An 18,657-nucleotide genomic window follows, 5' to 3' on the forward strand; every position below is an offset into this window, starting at 1 on the left:
TGTATCCTTATAAAATCTTTAAAATTATTGCTACCTTGGAAATTGTTTAAAAAATATGTTTTTGTATAACTATATGATTAATGTAGACATCTGACAATTTTTTGATGGCTGATGGAATATGCAAAACTATGATAGTAGTTAAATTTATTCTGTTAAAAAGTAAGCATTGATTAAAACCAAATAGCTATGTTTATAATTTGTTGAAAGACTTTTAAGTTAAGAAGTTTTAAGTTAAAAAAAAAAAAGTATATTGTCACTCAATATGGACCAATAATGAGATTCATAACTTGTAATATGAACGTATGCCGACAGATACCAAAAAAGCATGCTAATATTTAATTTTTGGGCCCTTTTTTAGGAAAACATAATGAGAACCGCACCTCAGGGTTATGACACTAAAGGAAGTAAAATAAATCCTGTTTCCAGTCATTCGACCGGATCAGGAATGTAATGAATGAAGTCCCCACCTAGTGGCGAGTATAGGAACTGGCTGGCTGCTGAAGCCTGTCACACTCCTCTGGACCAATGATTAATAACTGACAGATGAAATGAAATGATATTGGAGAGTGTTACTGGAATGAAAGATGACAGGGAAAACCGGAGTACCCGGAGAAAAACCTGTCCGCCTCCGTTTTGTCCAGCAGAAATCTCACATGGCAGCGACTGGGATCTGAATCACGGAACCTAGCGGTGAGAGGCCTCACCTGCCGCCTGAGCCACGGAGGCTCTCAATGAATGAAGTATAAAGTTTTAATTTACCTACTCTGTCAGTCCTCATGATTAAATGTGTCTGCTAATCACTTACTGACACGTTTAATGTTAGTAATACACTTGTAACCTATGCCTGAAATGTTAAGTCATATTTTTCCTTTTTCTAAGGTCATATTTAGCTTTTAGGGCACATTTGCTTACACGACTTCTTTAGGTCATAATCTTGCAAACCCTTGGAATAATTATAAGCATCTAAGGTGTGGTATTTCAACTGATGAGGCTAAAAATGTTTATCAAATGACATCCCGTTATAATTACAATAATTATCAACTTCTTATTCCCATTGAAACTCTAAACTTACCGTGGCACACACTTGCGGGTAGTCGTACTTCTTGAGCTGCCAGACTGTTGCCAGGTGACAGAAGGTGCGAGAGAAGAAGCCATTCTTGATGTGCTCCGAATCCATAAGTAGAATGTTTCGAACATTGTAGGTCCTAGTTGCTTCATTGACGAATGAATTCTGAGGGAAGAAAAGTACAAGCATAAGGAGTACACTATAATCAGTAGAAAGTGTAAGATCTAGCAAGAAAATGCACTCTTAATTGCCTTGAAAACCAGATTTAGCAGGAAGACCAAGTGAAAGGAGCTAGAGGTAAATAGGTCCATTAAGACACCCTGAATACCCATTGTGCTTTCATGAAATTCAAGAAAAATTCTTACATATACAAATCTGGATATCAATCTTAAGGTAAAATTTGTAAAATGTTACACCTCTGTATGGTGCTAAGGGACGGACATAAAAAATGACAACAAAAAAGATTGACGTTTATGAAATGTGAACTTTCTACGGAACGCTTAAAATACCATGGGCAGCACAAGTAACTAACGAGAAAGTGGCGAAAAGAGTAAATTGCTTGTTACAGTTAATCGCCTGTGGATGGGGGCAGTAGAGTACAACTGCAGTATCCCCTGCCCATTGTAAAAGGTGACTGAAAGGAGACAAGGGTGTTTCATCTTGGGAGCGTGGGTTGGAGACCACAGGTCCATCTAGCCCGTGTCTGGCAATGCTTTCACTTACTTGTGTCAGCCCCATCGCCTTTATCATTCCTATCCAATCTTTCTTGGTCAACTCTAATTGTTTTCAGACTCTGACAGTATTAGATTTGCAAGGCCTAGGGAGTCTCTTTTGCCGATACCTTCATCCTTCAAAGTGTCAGACCTCTTCTATTTCCCTTCTGATTAGTGCTAATAGATGATGGTTGCCCAGTTGTACTTCCTCTTAAAACAGTAATCGTCAGCACAGTCAGTTACAGTTAGGAGAAAGACTGGATTCCTGGGTCATATCTTACAGAATTCCAAATACAGTAGAACCCCATTTATCCTAAATAAACCGGGTGGAGCCACTGCGGTTGATGCGTTATTTTGGATGACACATAGTAAATATTTTCAGAAGTTAAGTGTCGAAATAAAAATGCATGAACTCCGTTAAGTAAAGGTGCATACTGTATATTAACATTAAAATGTTTACATAATGTCACTCATAGTATAAAATCAATGATTTTCTTCTGAATTTTCTTGGTGCAACACTGTCGTGCCACCGTTTAATCAACAATGCATCAGCTGGTGTAGATTTATCGTTCTGTTCAACAAAGCACAAAGCAATCTGAAATAATGAAACAATTTCTTTTACAATGGGGTTAGAAAAGCATTGGAACAACAGTATAAAACCGCAAGGCCAGTTGAATGACCTTGCATGAAAGAAAAATATGAATGGAGAAGGATCGCTGGACTTCCCTGGTTTCCTGACATAAGCTGCAGTATAGTCCGAGCAGTAAATAAGATCAAACTCCCGCAACTAAAGCAACGTTAACCACATTCTACATAATCTTCATGACGAATAATACAGTAATAATAATAATAATAATAATAATAATAATAATAATAATAATAATAATAATAATAATAATAACGCAGTAATAGTGATAATTCCTGCTTGTTCAAGAAAAATGTATCATCGAACAAACTAGATGATATACTGTTTTATGCTACACGTGTATTCTGGTGTAAGTCATGATATAAAAATAGGGTTTGCCTAGTAGCTCTCAGCGTATATAGCAATAGAATTACTAGTGTCGACGATAAGAACGAGAGGGTAACAACAAAATATTAAAATACTATTTTTGTCAGAGCATTTCGGTTAAGCCAGGTTTTGGTTAAGCGGGGTTCTACCGTATAGTGAAATCCGGATATTATGCACTTTATACACTATCCCACGTAACATGCACTTTCTCTCAGGGCCCAGCACATCTCAAACACAAAGCCTGTTTAAAATTTACCCCTTAATTTTTCCCACTTAAATCCACAAAGATTAGCTCTTTGTTGCACCAACTTATATAATAATAAAGAATTATAATTGTATGGCCTCAGCTACCTTGTTCCCTGACAACATCAATTCCAGTTTACTCAAGGCCCACTAGAAGGCAGAGTAAATCAAATCTCTCTTGGATGTCTACAGCACAGAGTTTTAATTAATTTTGTTAGGTGAACATCAAATGTGTCACCAGAGATCTTTTATATGCCAACATTGTACGACAGAGTGCTGAAATTATATTTTTTCGCCCTTCAAAAAGCCGACTACCTCTGCCGAGTCTGAACCTGTTATCTTGGGATCCGGAGGCTGACTCTCTACCACTGATCTACAGAGGGAGTTACCAACTTATATGCAGAACAGTACGAACAACATAGGAACACATAACAGGATAAACACGACGACAGGTCAATGTGGACTGGAGACAATGATAAACATGAAAACATACAAGGACAAGCTCCACATCTTCAAACAGATTTGGCTCTCTCCTCATCAATCCCAACAGTGTCCGACAAGCTAGTTTCTCCTCCCCCAGTTCGTCAGGAGGGCAGGCTTCAACACTCGCTGAGGGTGTATCTTGACAGATCTTCAGTCTCGATATGGGAATGACCTATTGTCATGTTTTTCCTATTCATTCATTCCCATCCTATTTGTAACTTCATTTCTCACTTGTTTGTTCCTTTCTATAACTTATACCATCCCACTGGGTTCCTTTTTTCCTTTGTGTTTATCCTTTGTTCCTCTCTTTTACCACCTGTATACATCTTTATCTCATTCCCTCTCTCTCTTTCTCTTCCCTTTCCCTGTGTTTATCAGAGTTTCTGATGATGATGATGATGATGATGCTGGCTTTATGTCCCACTAAGAACTTTTACGGTTTTCTGCGATGCTGAGGTGGTGGAATTCAGCCCTGCAGGAGTTATTTTACGTGCCAGTAAATCTACTGACACTAGGCTGACAGTAAATTAAGGTTTTCAAGAGTCCACCTATTCAATACAATGGTTCTAGTAATTTCCATACATTGCTTTCACGATCTAATTTTCCTTCCTAATTTCTTCTTCAGGTTTCAAATTGAAGTGGGAATTTCAATCTCAAGTCATACTACGATCTTCAAATGACTAATTAAACTTCCTTGGAACCACCTAATTCAAGTGAATAAGCGTCAACTCATGTAGACAAAATAAAATTAGCATAGATTTCACTTAACCTGGATGTACACAGGCTGGACTATACAACATCACATGAAACTTTACAATGGAACTGCCAGAATTTTAAGAATTTTATACCGCAGCATTTCAACTGTACCATAATTTTAACTCAAGTCATGTATCATTATAGATGCTAATAATGTGTTTTATAATGTGTTAAAATGTGTTTTAGGTTGTTTTGAGTATGTGTATGTAATTGTTCAATTTGCAGCTAGGTGATGGCATATTACAGATGCCAAAACTAGTACCTATATGACATGTGATTTATTCACAATAAAATGTTTTGTACTGAATAGGTGGACCTTTGAAAACCTTAATTTACGGTAATCCCACTTCAATACGGAACAGAATGAAATTTATAACTATAAGTGAAACTAGGCCGATGTACCTGAGCACCTTCAAATACTACCGGACTGAGCCAGAATTGAACCTGCCAAGTTGGAGTCAGAAGGCCAGTGCCTCAACCATCTGAGCCACTCAGCTCAGAATCAGAGTTTCTTCTAATCCTCCTGTTCCCATGCCAAGGACAAATATCTGTCAAGATGAGCCCTCAATGAGAGTTAACGCCTGCCCTCATGATGAAGCTGGGAAGCAGAAATGAGCTTGTCGAGGACTGGGAAGAGATGGATGTAGAAGAACTATAATTTATGAGAAGCCAATCTATTTGAAAGTGACAGTGTACATAGATGTGGGAGATTGTCGTTCCACATTTTCATGTTTGTCCTGGTCTTCTCTTTCTACTGCTCTCTTTTCCCATGCTGACCATCACTGTGCCTAGCATATTGCATTTTCCTATTCCCGTTCCCATCTTCGTCCAACTCCTTAGCTGAACGGTCAGCACTGAGGCCTTCATTTTAGAGGGACCTGGGTTCGCTTCCTGGCCAAGTTGGGAACTTAAATCGTGTCGGGCTAATTCTTCTGACTGCGGTCTGGGAGTCCAAGACACTCCTCGTCATTTTGCACAACACACCACAGACACACGCAATAGAGAATGCATCTCTCCATACAAGGTTGGTGCCAGGGCCAAATCCATATGAGCGACACACTTCACACCCACAACTCCAGGGCCTGATAAAAGCAACAGAAGAAGATGATTCATGTTCCTATCATTATGCTTGTTTAAAAGGGCCTAACACATAGGTCATCAGCCCCTTCGCATCTTTAATGTACCAAGCTTTCTTGATTGGAATAGAGAAAAAAATTACAGTATACACCATTCCACAAGGTAAAATACATTGGCCTAGGTTAGAGCTGTTCTATTTGGCTATTTTTCAACATCACTCTGACCAAAAAAAATTAATTTGCTGTTCCAGCGAGTCCCATCACACAATACTCAGACAAGGTCAAAAGTTCAAAGCAGCAATTAAGAACACTTCGGAATGTAAACAACAACCTACACACATACACGGAAAGAAACTTCTAGAGAATTATTCACACATGATCTTGCTGTCTGTCCACTCACACGAATATTCAGTAACACCAAACAAAGAAGCACAAAGTATTGGTAAATGCTAAGGTATTCTAATAAGCTACGACTACCTTCCTGCGAGGGAGCGGGTCGTAGAAACCTCGCCACAGTCTAGCCATTCTCTCAGCACACACACGTGACCATATGAAATAAACAAGTTGGAGGAGATATAAATACCCCTACACAAGTCAGGAGACACTAGCAAAAATAGATCACAAAGTAACTACCAAAGCTGAAAATATCTACAGAATATAACTTGTTTTAAAAACATTAGGCAGTTTTCAGTGCATCATGCACTCAAAGAGAATACAAACAGGTGTAAGAAATGGACTTTTCAGAAGATTCAACATAGAAAACATTAAACAAATTTTCAAAAAGTCTCTATTGCCAACAAGTGATTATTGAAGAGTTTCATTGCAACATCATGTTATTTTCCCAAGAATGCCCTCCTTGACATAGTACATAATATTTAAATTATTATTATTATTATTATTATTATTATTATTATTATTATTATTATTATCATCATCATCATCATTAATGTAATTGTTTAAAGGGCCCTAACATACAGGTCATCAGTCCCTTCCTATCTTTAATTTAATAATATAATAATAATTATCATAGGAAATTGGAGACCATCTTGAAGTATTTTGTTTTCCCGTATCAGAGATGATGTCCAGGCTTCCCTTCTGTAATATCTTTAATATCAATATAATTGGTATTGAAAACTTACTCATTCAGAACAAATATTTCAGGTTCCCTATGGGAATCAATTTCTGTAACATCTGTAATATCTTTGTCACATTCAAAATTCCTGTATGTATGTGGAGCTTTCCCTTTTTCACTAGACCTTCCGTATTTCTATTGTCAAAATTGTTGCAAATAAAATAATACTAAATAAGCAATAAAAAAAACATTTAAAATAAAAATACTGTATGTATTCCAAAAATGACTTCTAGTTTAAAGTGGGTTAAACAACACAATACATGTTAACAATTTCCTGACTTCTGCTCGATGTCATTCAACTTAGCTCAGGCACTTCCTAAGGGACAACACGTTGCTGTATCCCTTTCAGACCGAGTACGCACAATTGTGCGGGTTCGTATTTTGTTTATCCCTGACCGTATTTGATGATTTTTCGGCGCTAGACCGGACTGCAGTGATTGTGCGGGACACTTAGCGTCTATTTCAATTGTTTTTAGTATGCGCTTGACCGCCAGGGCGAAGGAAGAAGAGTTTAAAAAGCACAGTTGATCGGTGAGATGGCGAGAAGCAGTAGTGCCAAAAGTAAGTATTTATTTATTGCGTTTATATTAATCTAGAAGCTTTACTGAATACCGGAATATATTCAATGAAGTGTGTACATTGGTTAGTGAACGTAAATTTTTAAGATCATCATATGTGATACAACGAGGTTTTTAATTTTGATACGCACAATTGTGTGGGTCCTTTTTTTCGGATGTTAGTTTTTATTTTGTAAAATAAACTATCAATATGTGTATTGAGGAGCATTTTAGTCAGTTTTTGACATACAAACAAAAATTCACGCCTCCAGTTTTCTTTCAGGTCTGAAAGGGGTATACTGCAATTCATAATGATGATTAATGTCATTTCTTTTGTACCTTGTGTGTTCCGCACAAAAGAGTATAAGATGCTACGCTTTATTCAATTTCCTTCGTCTAAGGTGGTTAAGTCATAGCCTGGTGCATCCTGACAGTTGACTCTCAAAGTAGAATATAGGGCAAGATGTGACAGCATGTGTCATCAATGTAAACTAGGTTCACTACTAATGGCTAGTGCACGTCCCCTTTTCCTGAATTATTTCATTTCCCCTCGTCCAGCTCCTGCCAGGTCGGGCTATTGATAGTACTTCTCCACCGTTGCCTCTCCTTTCACCACTCCTCTTCAGTAATTGTATTCCATTCCAGTCTTCTTATACTGTTCCTGACAGTCCTGGGTTTCCCCTCTTGCCCTATTTCCCTCTATCTTAGCTTCCAACACTTGTTTTGGTATCCTTCCTTCCTCCATCCTCATAACATGTCCAAATAATCTCAATTTATTCTTCTCCATCTCATCACTCAGTCTTTCTACCCCTATCTGTTTCCTTACCTCAACATTTCTTACTCTGTCTCTCCTTGTCTTTGTCTTCTCTACCATACTCCTTAGGAACTCCATCGCACTGGCCTGAATTTTACTCAATTTTGCTCAATTCTCCACAATGATTTTCATACCATATTTCTCAATATTGTAATTTAAAGCATCTAGTTGGATTGGCAGTTCTATATTGTTGATTCCCTCCATCACTATGTCACTTGCAAACACTATTTTTTTCATATCTCCTCTATATGTACCTTTGTTTCCTACAGAATTTTATCCATAACCATTTACATATAAGTAGAGACAATACACTTCCCTGTCTTAGACCAGTTTATTTTTTAAACCAATCTATTCTCCCCACTGGTTTCTGGACAATTGTGGAACAGTTCTTATACATTGCTTTCACCGATTCCTTTGATTGTTTTCCACGTCCTTTTCTTTCCAGGATTTCCCACACTTTTTTTCTAGATCAAGGAATACCATCACCAGATCTTTTCCATATTCCCACTGTTTTTCCATCAATAATCTCATGGTAAATATAGGATCTATCGTTGACCTGCCCTGTCGAAATCCATACTGCTCTTCTTCATAATTTCTTTCCATCTATTTGTTGACTGAACAGGATCAGGACAGGTCATGCAAGGTGCAGGGATTCTCTCTACAAGTGGAACTTTGTACCATCTCCAAAATATGATTGTGGAGCCCCTCGCCAGACTATTCCTCACATTGTAAGAGTGTGTCAACTACGGGCTTATCCAGGTCGGTTGGAAGACTTTCCATCACCAACAGCAGAAGCACTAAAGTGGATTCAAAAGTTGGACATTCAGATATAACAGTTAACGGTATAGTTCCATTTCTATGAGTTTCGACTAGACAGTTAACCAGAAGTCAGACATTGGTGCCAAATTGTTATGAGTACAAACAGCTGATTCCCAACACACAACATGAACGGATATGTTTATATAGACATGATACTGTATATGCTTTTGGGCGTATGATGTGTCAAGAAAATAAGGTGAAATTCTTTACGTTTCACAGAGAACTGTGCTCTGTGTCGTCAGAGGAAAATCTCTACTTTCCACGAGAAAGGCTTCTAAAGCTGCGTTTACACTAAGCGCAATTTCCTCGCAAAATAATTTTGCGAGGGAATTGCGCCTAGTGTAGACGTTCCCTCACCCCTGAGTAATTGCGGAGCGAGGGCCCTCGCTGCAAGCCGGAGGTCAGTCGGTTTTTGTCCGCGCATCAAAGGGTTTCGCTCATCGAATTTCTCTCAGTGTAAACGTGGTCCCCATAGTTGCACGAGGGATGAATCAAGAACAGTGCTTGCAGCTCATTGAGCTCTACAAAAATAGAGATTTTATGTGGAATCCGAAAAACAATAACTATTTCAATTGCAATAAAAGGGAAGATGCGTGGAAGGAAATTAGTTCTCAACTAAAATTTCCTATTTCTACAGTGAAAGGGAAGATGAAAGCGCTACTGGGATCATATCGAAGCAAAAGATCGAAAGAAAATAAGAGCAGAGTCACTGGATCAGGTAAGCAATTACTGTTGGTTTATAATGCAAAATTGTGTCATTTCATAACTTTTTTGAACCTACGGGTACCTATTTTGAAGCATTCTTGGGTCATTGTGAAGAACTTACACCGACCGGCACGAAAAACGCAATACTTCAATTTCTTACAAAAACTGAAATTTATTTCAACTTTATGACACTTTTATGACAATAATCTATTTTAAATGATGCAATATTGTAGCGGCTGGAGGGACAAAACAAGTTTCCATGTTGGCTGCAAAACCAGAACTGAAGCTTTCAGGCTTGTCGAAAGCGGCTCGCCCCATTCGCGCTATTTTTCGCTCTGAATTGCGCTCTGTTTTGGGTAGTGCGAAATTTCATTCGAAGCGAGTAAGTTTTGGCCCGAGTGACTTTCACAAGGGAGTTTCGCTAGTGTAAATGCAGCTTTAAACAATGACTTTTTGAAATTTAGATGTTATAACAGAAGTGGAAACGGTACGTTCGTTCGTCACCTGATGGCTCCCCGATGTGGCACAAGACACGAGACGAACAATAACATATTTAGGATAAGGCTATAAGATTTTTTTTAAAAAAGCATCAAGGTTCGAACAGTTAAAATGCGAGGAAATGAAATGTTTCTACTCACGATCTAGAGGAGCTTGCATTGCTGATAGATTCAATTTCTCCTAAGGAAGGAAAAAAAATCCAACAAAGGGAATAAACCACTCATTTCTGAGTCGCTATCATCATTATCAACGTCTGTTGAGGTTTCACTCTCTTGGCTATTTCACCCACCACGTAAACTGGGCACTAGGGCTTTTTGTTTCACAAGGAGTTCCCCCCTTTCTTACGTTATCGTGAACCAAAATATTGTGCTCCTTCAACTGCCCAATCAACTCATTATTTCTAGCTGCCTGTGTTGGTGCTTTGTCAAGAATGGCTGAGTGAACTCACAAAGACCGCAGAAAGAACTGAGCACAATACAACACACAGCTGATAGCACGTGCTTACAGAAAACAACAGATCGACAACACTAGTAACCATAACAAGAGTCTAACGCGCTCTATCGGAGCGATCGGCTGCCTATGACTGGCTGTTTATTAATTCACTTAGCCTTCGCCAAAAGGCAGTGCTCAAATGTCAAGTCAAAACTCATAAGAACTGAACTATAACGCCCGAAGTGAATCAATGGTTTTTTTTTCGTTATTGTGCATATATTGTATATTATGGATATAATTTTCTTGCAATAATAATAATAATATTAATAATAATAATCTTCATATGCCCAAATCACTTTCTGGACCTTATTGAGGAGAGGATCTCCTATTCATGGTCTTCTTTCCCACGGCGTATAGCTACTTCGAGTTTAGATTACCCCCTACTGATCAGTGTGGTGGTTTTGAATCTGTGTAGGGCCTACCGACGTCATATTTGTTTCCAGAGGTACTTGTTCACCCCACAGCGGCTGCTTTACTTGACGGCAGAATTGCAATGCTCTGTCGATTCAGTTGTTCGCCTGATGTTCTGTCAGATCGCCCCTTGGGCCAATGCTGCCCAAGTACTTGAAATCTGGGATGTTGTTCAGCCAGCTTTGCTTCAATGAGCAAGACCATTGGTTCGTCTCCTTCCTTTCGTACCACCATCACCATAATCACACAAGACCATTGGTTCGTCTCGTTCCTTTCGTACCACCATCACCATCATCACTGTCTTGCTGATGTTTAGACCACAACTCTTTCCAACTTTGCACTCTCTTCCAATTCCTCTTCCAATTCATTCCTGATCACAAATAAGTGAAATAATATAATTACAAAGCACAGAAAAATAACTTTCTTTATAAAAGAAGTCTGTTCCATTATGGAAATGCTATACACAGTTTTAAGATTTTTTTAAAAACAGATTTAAAATTATATTTTAAGTGGAAACTGCAACTTAAAATGTTGGTACGTATATTAATTTTAATTGTCCTGGTTCCCTTTCTCACCGTCGGCGATGACACTGGACGGCATGTTTCTCACGCCGTACATAAAGAGACAGATTTTAAAGTTGTCTTCCTTTCAAGATGAGATGTATTTAATAATTTCACTTTCGACATGCAAGACATATATGCATCTGAGGAGAGGCATGACAACAAAAATGTTAAAACCTTTGCATTAGCATGTTATGTTGAAGGACAGAAGGTAGGTAATTGGCACCATTTTGCTGCCTGTTTTGGGAAAAATTCACAATAGACTAATGAAATTTTCATCACATACATATAGAAAGTTCTTAACTGTTGCTATACATTCTACAAATCCTAATACAATTAGTTCACCTGCATTGGAGTTTTTGAAAAAACGTAAAATGAGTTTCGTTTCACGCGTGCTTCTCTTCGGGTACAATTTTCTCATATAATTACAAATCTAAATGTAGTAGACTTTTAGATTGGTATAATGTAACAGATATGATCTATTAAACAAAAAAATATTTCTTAACTTACCTATTATTTAGCAAAATATTTTTTTCTATTTAGCTCATTTATTTCACATACAATTATGCTAATATTAATTTAAATAATCGAAATAGTTTAAATTTAAATAATATTAATTTTTTATTTCAAGTGTTCAAATAGAAGAAATAATAATTCTATCTCAAATAGTTACAGAGAAAAGTGCACCTGAATATCTGAAAACTCAAATTTGAGGTATTAAAAAAAAAAAATCAACTGCAGGTGAAATAATTGCATTAGAATGTGCAAAATGTATAATTCTACATGCATTTAGTGAAAATTTCATTAGTCTACTGTGAAGAGAAGCTCAACTCAAATAGTTTGAATTTTGCATAAAGCAAGCTGCAAAATAATAGCAATTACCTGCCCTCTGTCCTTAAATGAGAAGTAACTGGAACTCACCCGGCTGCTGGGGGTACAGGTGCTACAACAAAGCCCCATGAATGGACGGTCTGACTTGCCCCAGTACACATTCCACTGCAGCTGTTTGAGACGAACCTGTTGGTTCTTCTGAGCCTGTAACAAGATCAACACCAAGTGCTAATGATATGTACAGTACTCAACTAATGGCAAGAAACAAACAAGAGACAAAAGGACCTGCATTTAAAAAGATACATACATGAATAGGAACAAACAGCAGGATAAACACCACGACAGAAGAGGAAACTACAGAAAGGTGAGAGAAGGACAAATATGAAAACATAGCCAGCTTCATATTAATGTCAGATTTGGTAACAGGAGAGCTACCTGCAGTTAACTACTGTGCAATAGCGGCCGGCCAGTAAGGACTCCCAGAGAACGATAAGGTTCTTTTATTTTCTCTCGACATTAGAAGTCAAATATTGGACTCGAATAATGCTAAGAAAATTACATTTCATTGCGAAACTGTAAATTCTCATTAACAAGTAAGACTGTTTGGCAATAAGTTATCAAGCTTAGGTTACTTGACTTTCAGCGCGCAGTTCACTGGTGAATGTTTTCAGGTTGAAGATATGACATTGACTCTCAAGTTTCTGTCCGAGGATACAGCGTTGGTGAGGGGGTTGAGATGTAAGGGGGAAGCACGCCAGTGGATGGGTTTGGGGGGAGGAAGGTTGCGGGAAGAGGCTTTCTCTTGGGCAGAGTCTGTAGCAGTGTATCAGTAAAGATGTCCTCACAAACCCCTATATGAGCATGCACCAGCCAAATCTTCATGGTTGCATACAATAAATAATTTATGACCTTGTTTGCCCTATTATTTATATTTTAAGAAGAAAAAATAAATAATTATATTGAAATGTAACATTTGAAACCAGGAATTTTGATTTGCATTTTGCAAGGGTTGACAGCAGTGAATTAGTTTGTTTTCACGCGGAAGACTTGAATGAGTGCGGTGATACTAGTCAGTACCAAAGGAAGATTTGTGGGAAAATGTACTGTGGCCGCCCCCCGACCTGAGAGTCCACTGGCCATCACTGCTACATTGGTACAATCTCTGGTGAGAATGGAACATCAAACTCAATGGGTAATTCAAGACTGGAAGTCCTGAAATAAAATTCTGCCTCAAAGACAACAGGTTGTGTTACTTCTGTCCAGAAAACAAATACAGCAAAACCTCTCACCTCCATCACCTCTGGGACTGAGACATATTCAATACAAAATTTTTATTTATTTTTATTTAGCATATGGCTAGAGATACAGTGTCTCTTTGGATAGGATCTACATTTCTATATACGTATATCTAAATTTTGGATGCAGTCTATAATTTCTGGGGTCACAAGAGCAAAGTCATTAGCACTGCCATTATACTTTCTTGTCTTACAATCGGTGATGATGTGCTGGATGGTCTGTTGTGTAGCACTGCAGTCCACACTCAGGTGTTGAAATTCTGTTCCACTAGTAGTGGAACGCTGTACAGTTCCCGTGGTTGGTTCGAATACTGTTCAGTGTGGACCATAGTCTGTGAGGGAGGTTGAAATCAGGTGGTGGTGTCAATACACAAAAAAACTTGGATAATCCAAGGAAAAAATTATAACCTTTTATTCTAACACAAAATTTAGTGTAGAATAGTTTTCTTGTAACTACAAACAAAATAGCACATAACATTATGGCTTGAATAACAGCAGATTTACATACTTAAAGAATTATTCTTTAATCAAAAATCAAGCAGAAAAATTGTTCCAACTAATCGATATTTTAATTTTGCCTTTGGCTAATTTACTTTACAAGTGGAACACGTTTTGTTTAGATTGACTACTACACTTCTTGTTTAGGTAGAAATTCATAAAAGTACAGAGACATACTATTCCATGTGAATCTTAAAACAATCTCTAACATATTAAGAAAAAAAAGGTTAAACCTTCGAAAACGTGGGAGGGGGCGATGAAGGGCAGAGGTTAAGAACTTAGCTATGTCTATTTTGTTTAAAACTTATACCTAATAAACATTTCCAAAAACATGTTATAATTGATGACTAGAAAATGTCTATTTGCTGTTTATTACCCGTAAGTTTTAATCAAAATAGACAGAGCTAAGTTATTAATCTCCCCCCAACCCCTCACCCCTCCCATGGTTTCAAAGATTTAACCTTAAAAAAATAATATGTTAGAGATTAAGATTCACGTGGAATAATATGTCTATTTTTATGAATTTCTATCTAAATCAAAAAGTGTAGCTGTTTAGTCAAAACAAAATGTGTACTACTTGAAAATTTAAATTTGCCAAAGGCAAAATAAAAGTATCAATTAGGTGCAACAATAATTTCTCTGCTTGATTTACTGATTAATTTATCAATACGGACCATGAAGTGGATGGTTTGCAATTATTCTTTCATAGGGAGTACCAGTGAATGACCGGAAAGAGTAGGAGATGCATTGACCGAGCTCGATAGCTGCAGTCGCTTAAGTGCGGCCAGTATCCAGTAATCGGGAGATAGTGGGTTCGAGCCCCACTGTCGGCAGCCCTGAAGTTGGTTTTCCGTGGTTTCCCATTTTCACACCAGGCAAATGCTGGGGCTGTACCATAATTAAGGCCACGGCCGCTTCCTTCCAATTCCTAGGCCTTTCCTATCCCATCGTCGCCATAAGACCTATCTGTGTCGGTGCGACGTAAAACAAATAGAAAAAAAAAACATTTTGAATAAGCTGCTTTTCTAAACTTCTCATATCTGTATTCTGGTATTCTGTACCATGGCGTGCCTTTGTCCTATCCAATGTGTACGGTAGTTCACAATCCATTTTCCATTAATCTAAAAATTAATATAACTCAATGACTGGTACAATATAAATATGCCTTACTGAGGGCAGTTGGTTGGATATGAGAGAGTCCAGTGTATACTTAATTCTATCCCCTACAGAACTGGAACTGGAAGAGCATGAAGTTGCAAACATTGGACCTCTAGCCAAATTCGACATTGCTTCCTGCATAAAGGTCCTTCCTTCCATATTTCTTATTAATCAACCTCCCTTGATCAATTGGGTTGTGTTAGGCAGAGCGACCCTGATGCTGCTTAAGGCATGAAGCTGTTGGCTTGTATTCAGGAGATGGTGTATTCAAATCCCACTGTCGGCAGCCCTAACGATGGATTTCTGTGTTTTCCCATTTCCATAGCAGGCAAATGCTGAGGTTGTACCTTAATTAAGGCCACAGTTCCTTCCTCCCCACTCCTGTCCCTTTCCCATCGCGTCGTCGTCATAAGACCTGTCCGAGTCGGTGCGACGTAAAACAGCAAAGGGTGTGATGGTCACGTGACTTCATCACTGGCTTCTCACCAAGGTGGCTATGGTTCAATTCCTGGCCAACCTAGTGAGTTTTTTTTTAAAACAAAAACTCGCGTTGGCTAAGATCACGATACCAATAGTCACAGTAAAACTGCAGGCTTCGTTTCTTTCCCTTGCTTGATTCTTGTTCTCCCCACGGAATTACTTTTACGAGGCCTACATGGACTTTGAGTTTGACACCGTTTATGGTTCTTCTTCTTCTTCTTGGGACACTTTTAATCTTCGATGGGCTGAACCTCTTGCTCTTTGTCCAATAATGAGAAGTAAGAGGAGAATATTGTCTGGTAGTTCTTCCCCTTAAAATAATGACTACCACTATTTAATTTGATGATGATAATGCTTGGTGTTTAAAGGGGCCTAACATCTAGGTCATCGGCCCGTAATGGTACGACTTGAGACGAAATGTAATGAAAAATTAAAAGTCCAAAATCCTCCAATGATCAGAATTCAAAACGTGAGGACGAAGAATGAATGGATGGAAATGAATTTAAAACAATCAGTGGATCCTACCCGCAATGCCTCACATTCACAGAAACTGACATAAAACAAGAGTATCACTGGCCAAGGGACTGCGTCTATAGCATAATACTGAATCGATGATGCTTTTAGTCTAAAGGGGCCCACAATCCAAGTCATCCGCCCCTCATGATGGTACTTATCGCTACGAAAGTAGATTCATGGTATTTGTCATGTTGCGGTACTAATCAAAAGTAGTGTAGACTCGTGGTATTCCACACATTATTGTACTACTCACACGTAATGAAATTCGCACATATAATACAGACCTATGATGTTTCGCACATTGCGGCGCCATTTACAGGCAACGCAAACCTACGGTGTTCATCACATAAGTGTACTAACCACAGGGACTCATACTATCCCGTGGTGTTCCTCATAGAGTGGTTACTAATCATAGGCAAGCCAGAACCATGGTGTCGCTCCTAAAGTGGTACTAATCACAGGTACTGTAAAAGCCGGAAGCGCACTCTGTTGCTACTAATCACAAACCTATTTTGTACCTAACATAGTGGTACTACGCGCCAGTACAAGCGACCCATGGCGTTCCCCGCGTGGTGGTACTAATTACAAGTAGTCTCATGGTTCGAATTCGACCATCCCTTGGTCGCCCCTTTTAGTTGCCCCTTACGACAGGCAGGGGATACCGTGGGTGTATTCTTCGTCTGCGTCCCCCACCCACAGGGGGTACTATAATTTTATCACGGACTTTTGTATGTAATCAAGGGAAAATAGTGCTGATTGAGAAAAAGCAAACAGACATACAGTCTGAAGAAAAAGAATACTGTAGTTGGGAATCTTTTTTTCTGAGGGAACGTTGGGGGATGCATACCCGTAAACTTTTAGGTCCGCAAGGAATAGCTGAATGTTAAAAATCCATCTCTCTTGATGGTAATTTTTAAATGTTTCCACGTCTTAAGTTGTATTCTTGAACTGTAACGAACACTAGTGTTATCAAAATGTTGATGTTACCTGACAGAACAGATAAGTGTGCTGAAGCGTTGGGAATGTTCGACTTGGCCAGATAGCCAGTCATGGAATTACTTACGGTGTGACAGAAATAAATTCGTTATGTAGTCTATTTGGGCTGCCTCGTGGATAAATCGTTCCAGGTTTCCGGGATTATCTTATTCCCCATATTAAGAGTGTCCCCATATCCATGAGAGAGTGTGAATTTTCCCAAATAAATCTCATCACACCTACAAGAACTTCACTTGAACCTATCTACCGTCACGAACCTGCTGTATACTAACTTGGTTGGTTATTCACAGATATTTAAATTAAAATTTAATTTTAAACCTATGTTTTATATAATCTCCCACCGGATAGGTTAGCTCAGTGGCTCAGTGCGTTGCAGCAAGGCCAGTTGCGGCTGCCAGCTCTGTGCTCTGGGTTCGAATCCCTCGTCGGCCATCCTCGAAATAATTTTGCGTGGTTTCCTATTTCAGCTCTCGGCGATAGCCAGGATGGTATCTTTCTCACCGCCACGACTGCTTCCTTACCCTTCCTAGTCCGTACAATGACGCCTACACCACCAATCAACCAACCACCACTCATCTGTATTTAGGCAGATTCCCTGTCAGTAGTTTACTTATATTTTCTTTTAAGTATTTTCAAAGAATTTGGAAATTTACCGAACACTTCCCTTGGTAAATTATTCGAATCTCCAACTCCTCTTGTTCTATAAAGGAGAATGTGTCCGCTTGAATTCCACCTTTATTTTCACATTGTGAATTGTCCTCCTTTTTAAAAACCCCACTCAAACTTATTCGTCTACAAATGTCATCTCTCCACCGACAGCTCGGAACCATTGTCATTTTGTCATTTTTTTTCCAAAGAGTCTGTACAGAGCTCACCTCCAACTTAGACCCTGTGCTGTTAGTAGCGAAAAAATCAATCTAATATACAGTTATAAGTAATAAACAAGCTGTGAGAGGTATAGTGGGCTCTTCACGCAATGATCACTGCGCGTTGGAGTCTGGTGGTTATCAGATATTTGGCGTTTGCCAGGAATCGCGAGGCTACTCACGATATTAAAGGGATTTTGGAATAATCGGAATAATTGCTCCCACCAGTAGTGCTAACCGCTGGATGGAGCCTGGTGATAAGAATTGTTACGAATCCTGATAAGGTGCTCGGAACATACCGCTTTAGGGTGAGTCCAGAGGTGCCAACCTTAGAATTGGATCATCAGTAATCGCCTCCCGCCCCCGAGAAAAATGTATAGTCAAGTCCAAAGCATGCTCCTTCCTTATCGATAATGACGCCTTTCACCCTTCCCCCTAGCAATCTATTCGAAATTATATCATATTACACAAAATTTGCACACAACCTGTAAGTTCTGTGATAAAACAGGTAGAACTTCATAGGCTACACCGCTAGGATTATTACATAAAATGTTAATTTAAATGCTGCCCATTCCTTGTAGCTTGTTCCTTACGCAGCAGCTGCTTTTCAGTGTAGTTTTTTGAAGCATCCTTCTCGCTGTGATAACATAAGCGATTCCAGTGCAGATATGCTTAATGTA

At 38.7% G+C, this 18,657-nt stretch overlaps 1 protein-coding gene across 5 annotated transcripts in view; it reads right to left on the reverse strand.

The window, feature by feature from the left end:
• Positions 1 to 18,657, reverse strand: part of mino (glycerol-3-phosphate acyltransferase mino) — a 348,653-nt gene that overhangs the window by 55,655 nt on the left and 274,341 nt on the right. For 4 of the 5 annotated variants that reach the window (XM_067154307.2, XM_067154306.2, XM_067154308.2 and 1 more), the window contains 2 exons: positions 12,259 to 12,372; positions 1,073 to 1,231 (listed from right to left, as the gene is read on the reverse strand). In XM_067154307.2, the coding sequence (XP_067010408.2) occupies positions 1,073 to 1,231; positions 12,259 to 12,372 (273 nt within the window). Of the gene's footprint in view, positions 1 to 1,072; positions 1,232 to 5,826; positions 5,887 to 12,258; positions 12,373 to 18,657 lie in introns of those variants that run through there. The other variant, XM_067154310.2, reaches the window with a different exon arrangement.

The sequence above is a fragment of the Anabrus simplex genome, chromosome 10, assembly GCF_040414725.1.
Source record: "Anabrus simplex isolate iqAnaSimp1 chromosome 10, ASM4041472v1, whole genome shotgun sequence".
In the NCBI taxonomy this organism is placed as follows: Eukaryota; Metazoa; Arthropoda; class Insecta; order Orthoptera; family Tettigoniidae; genus Anabrus; species Anabrus simplex.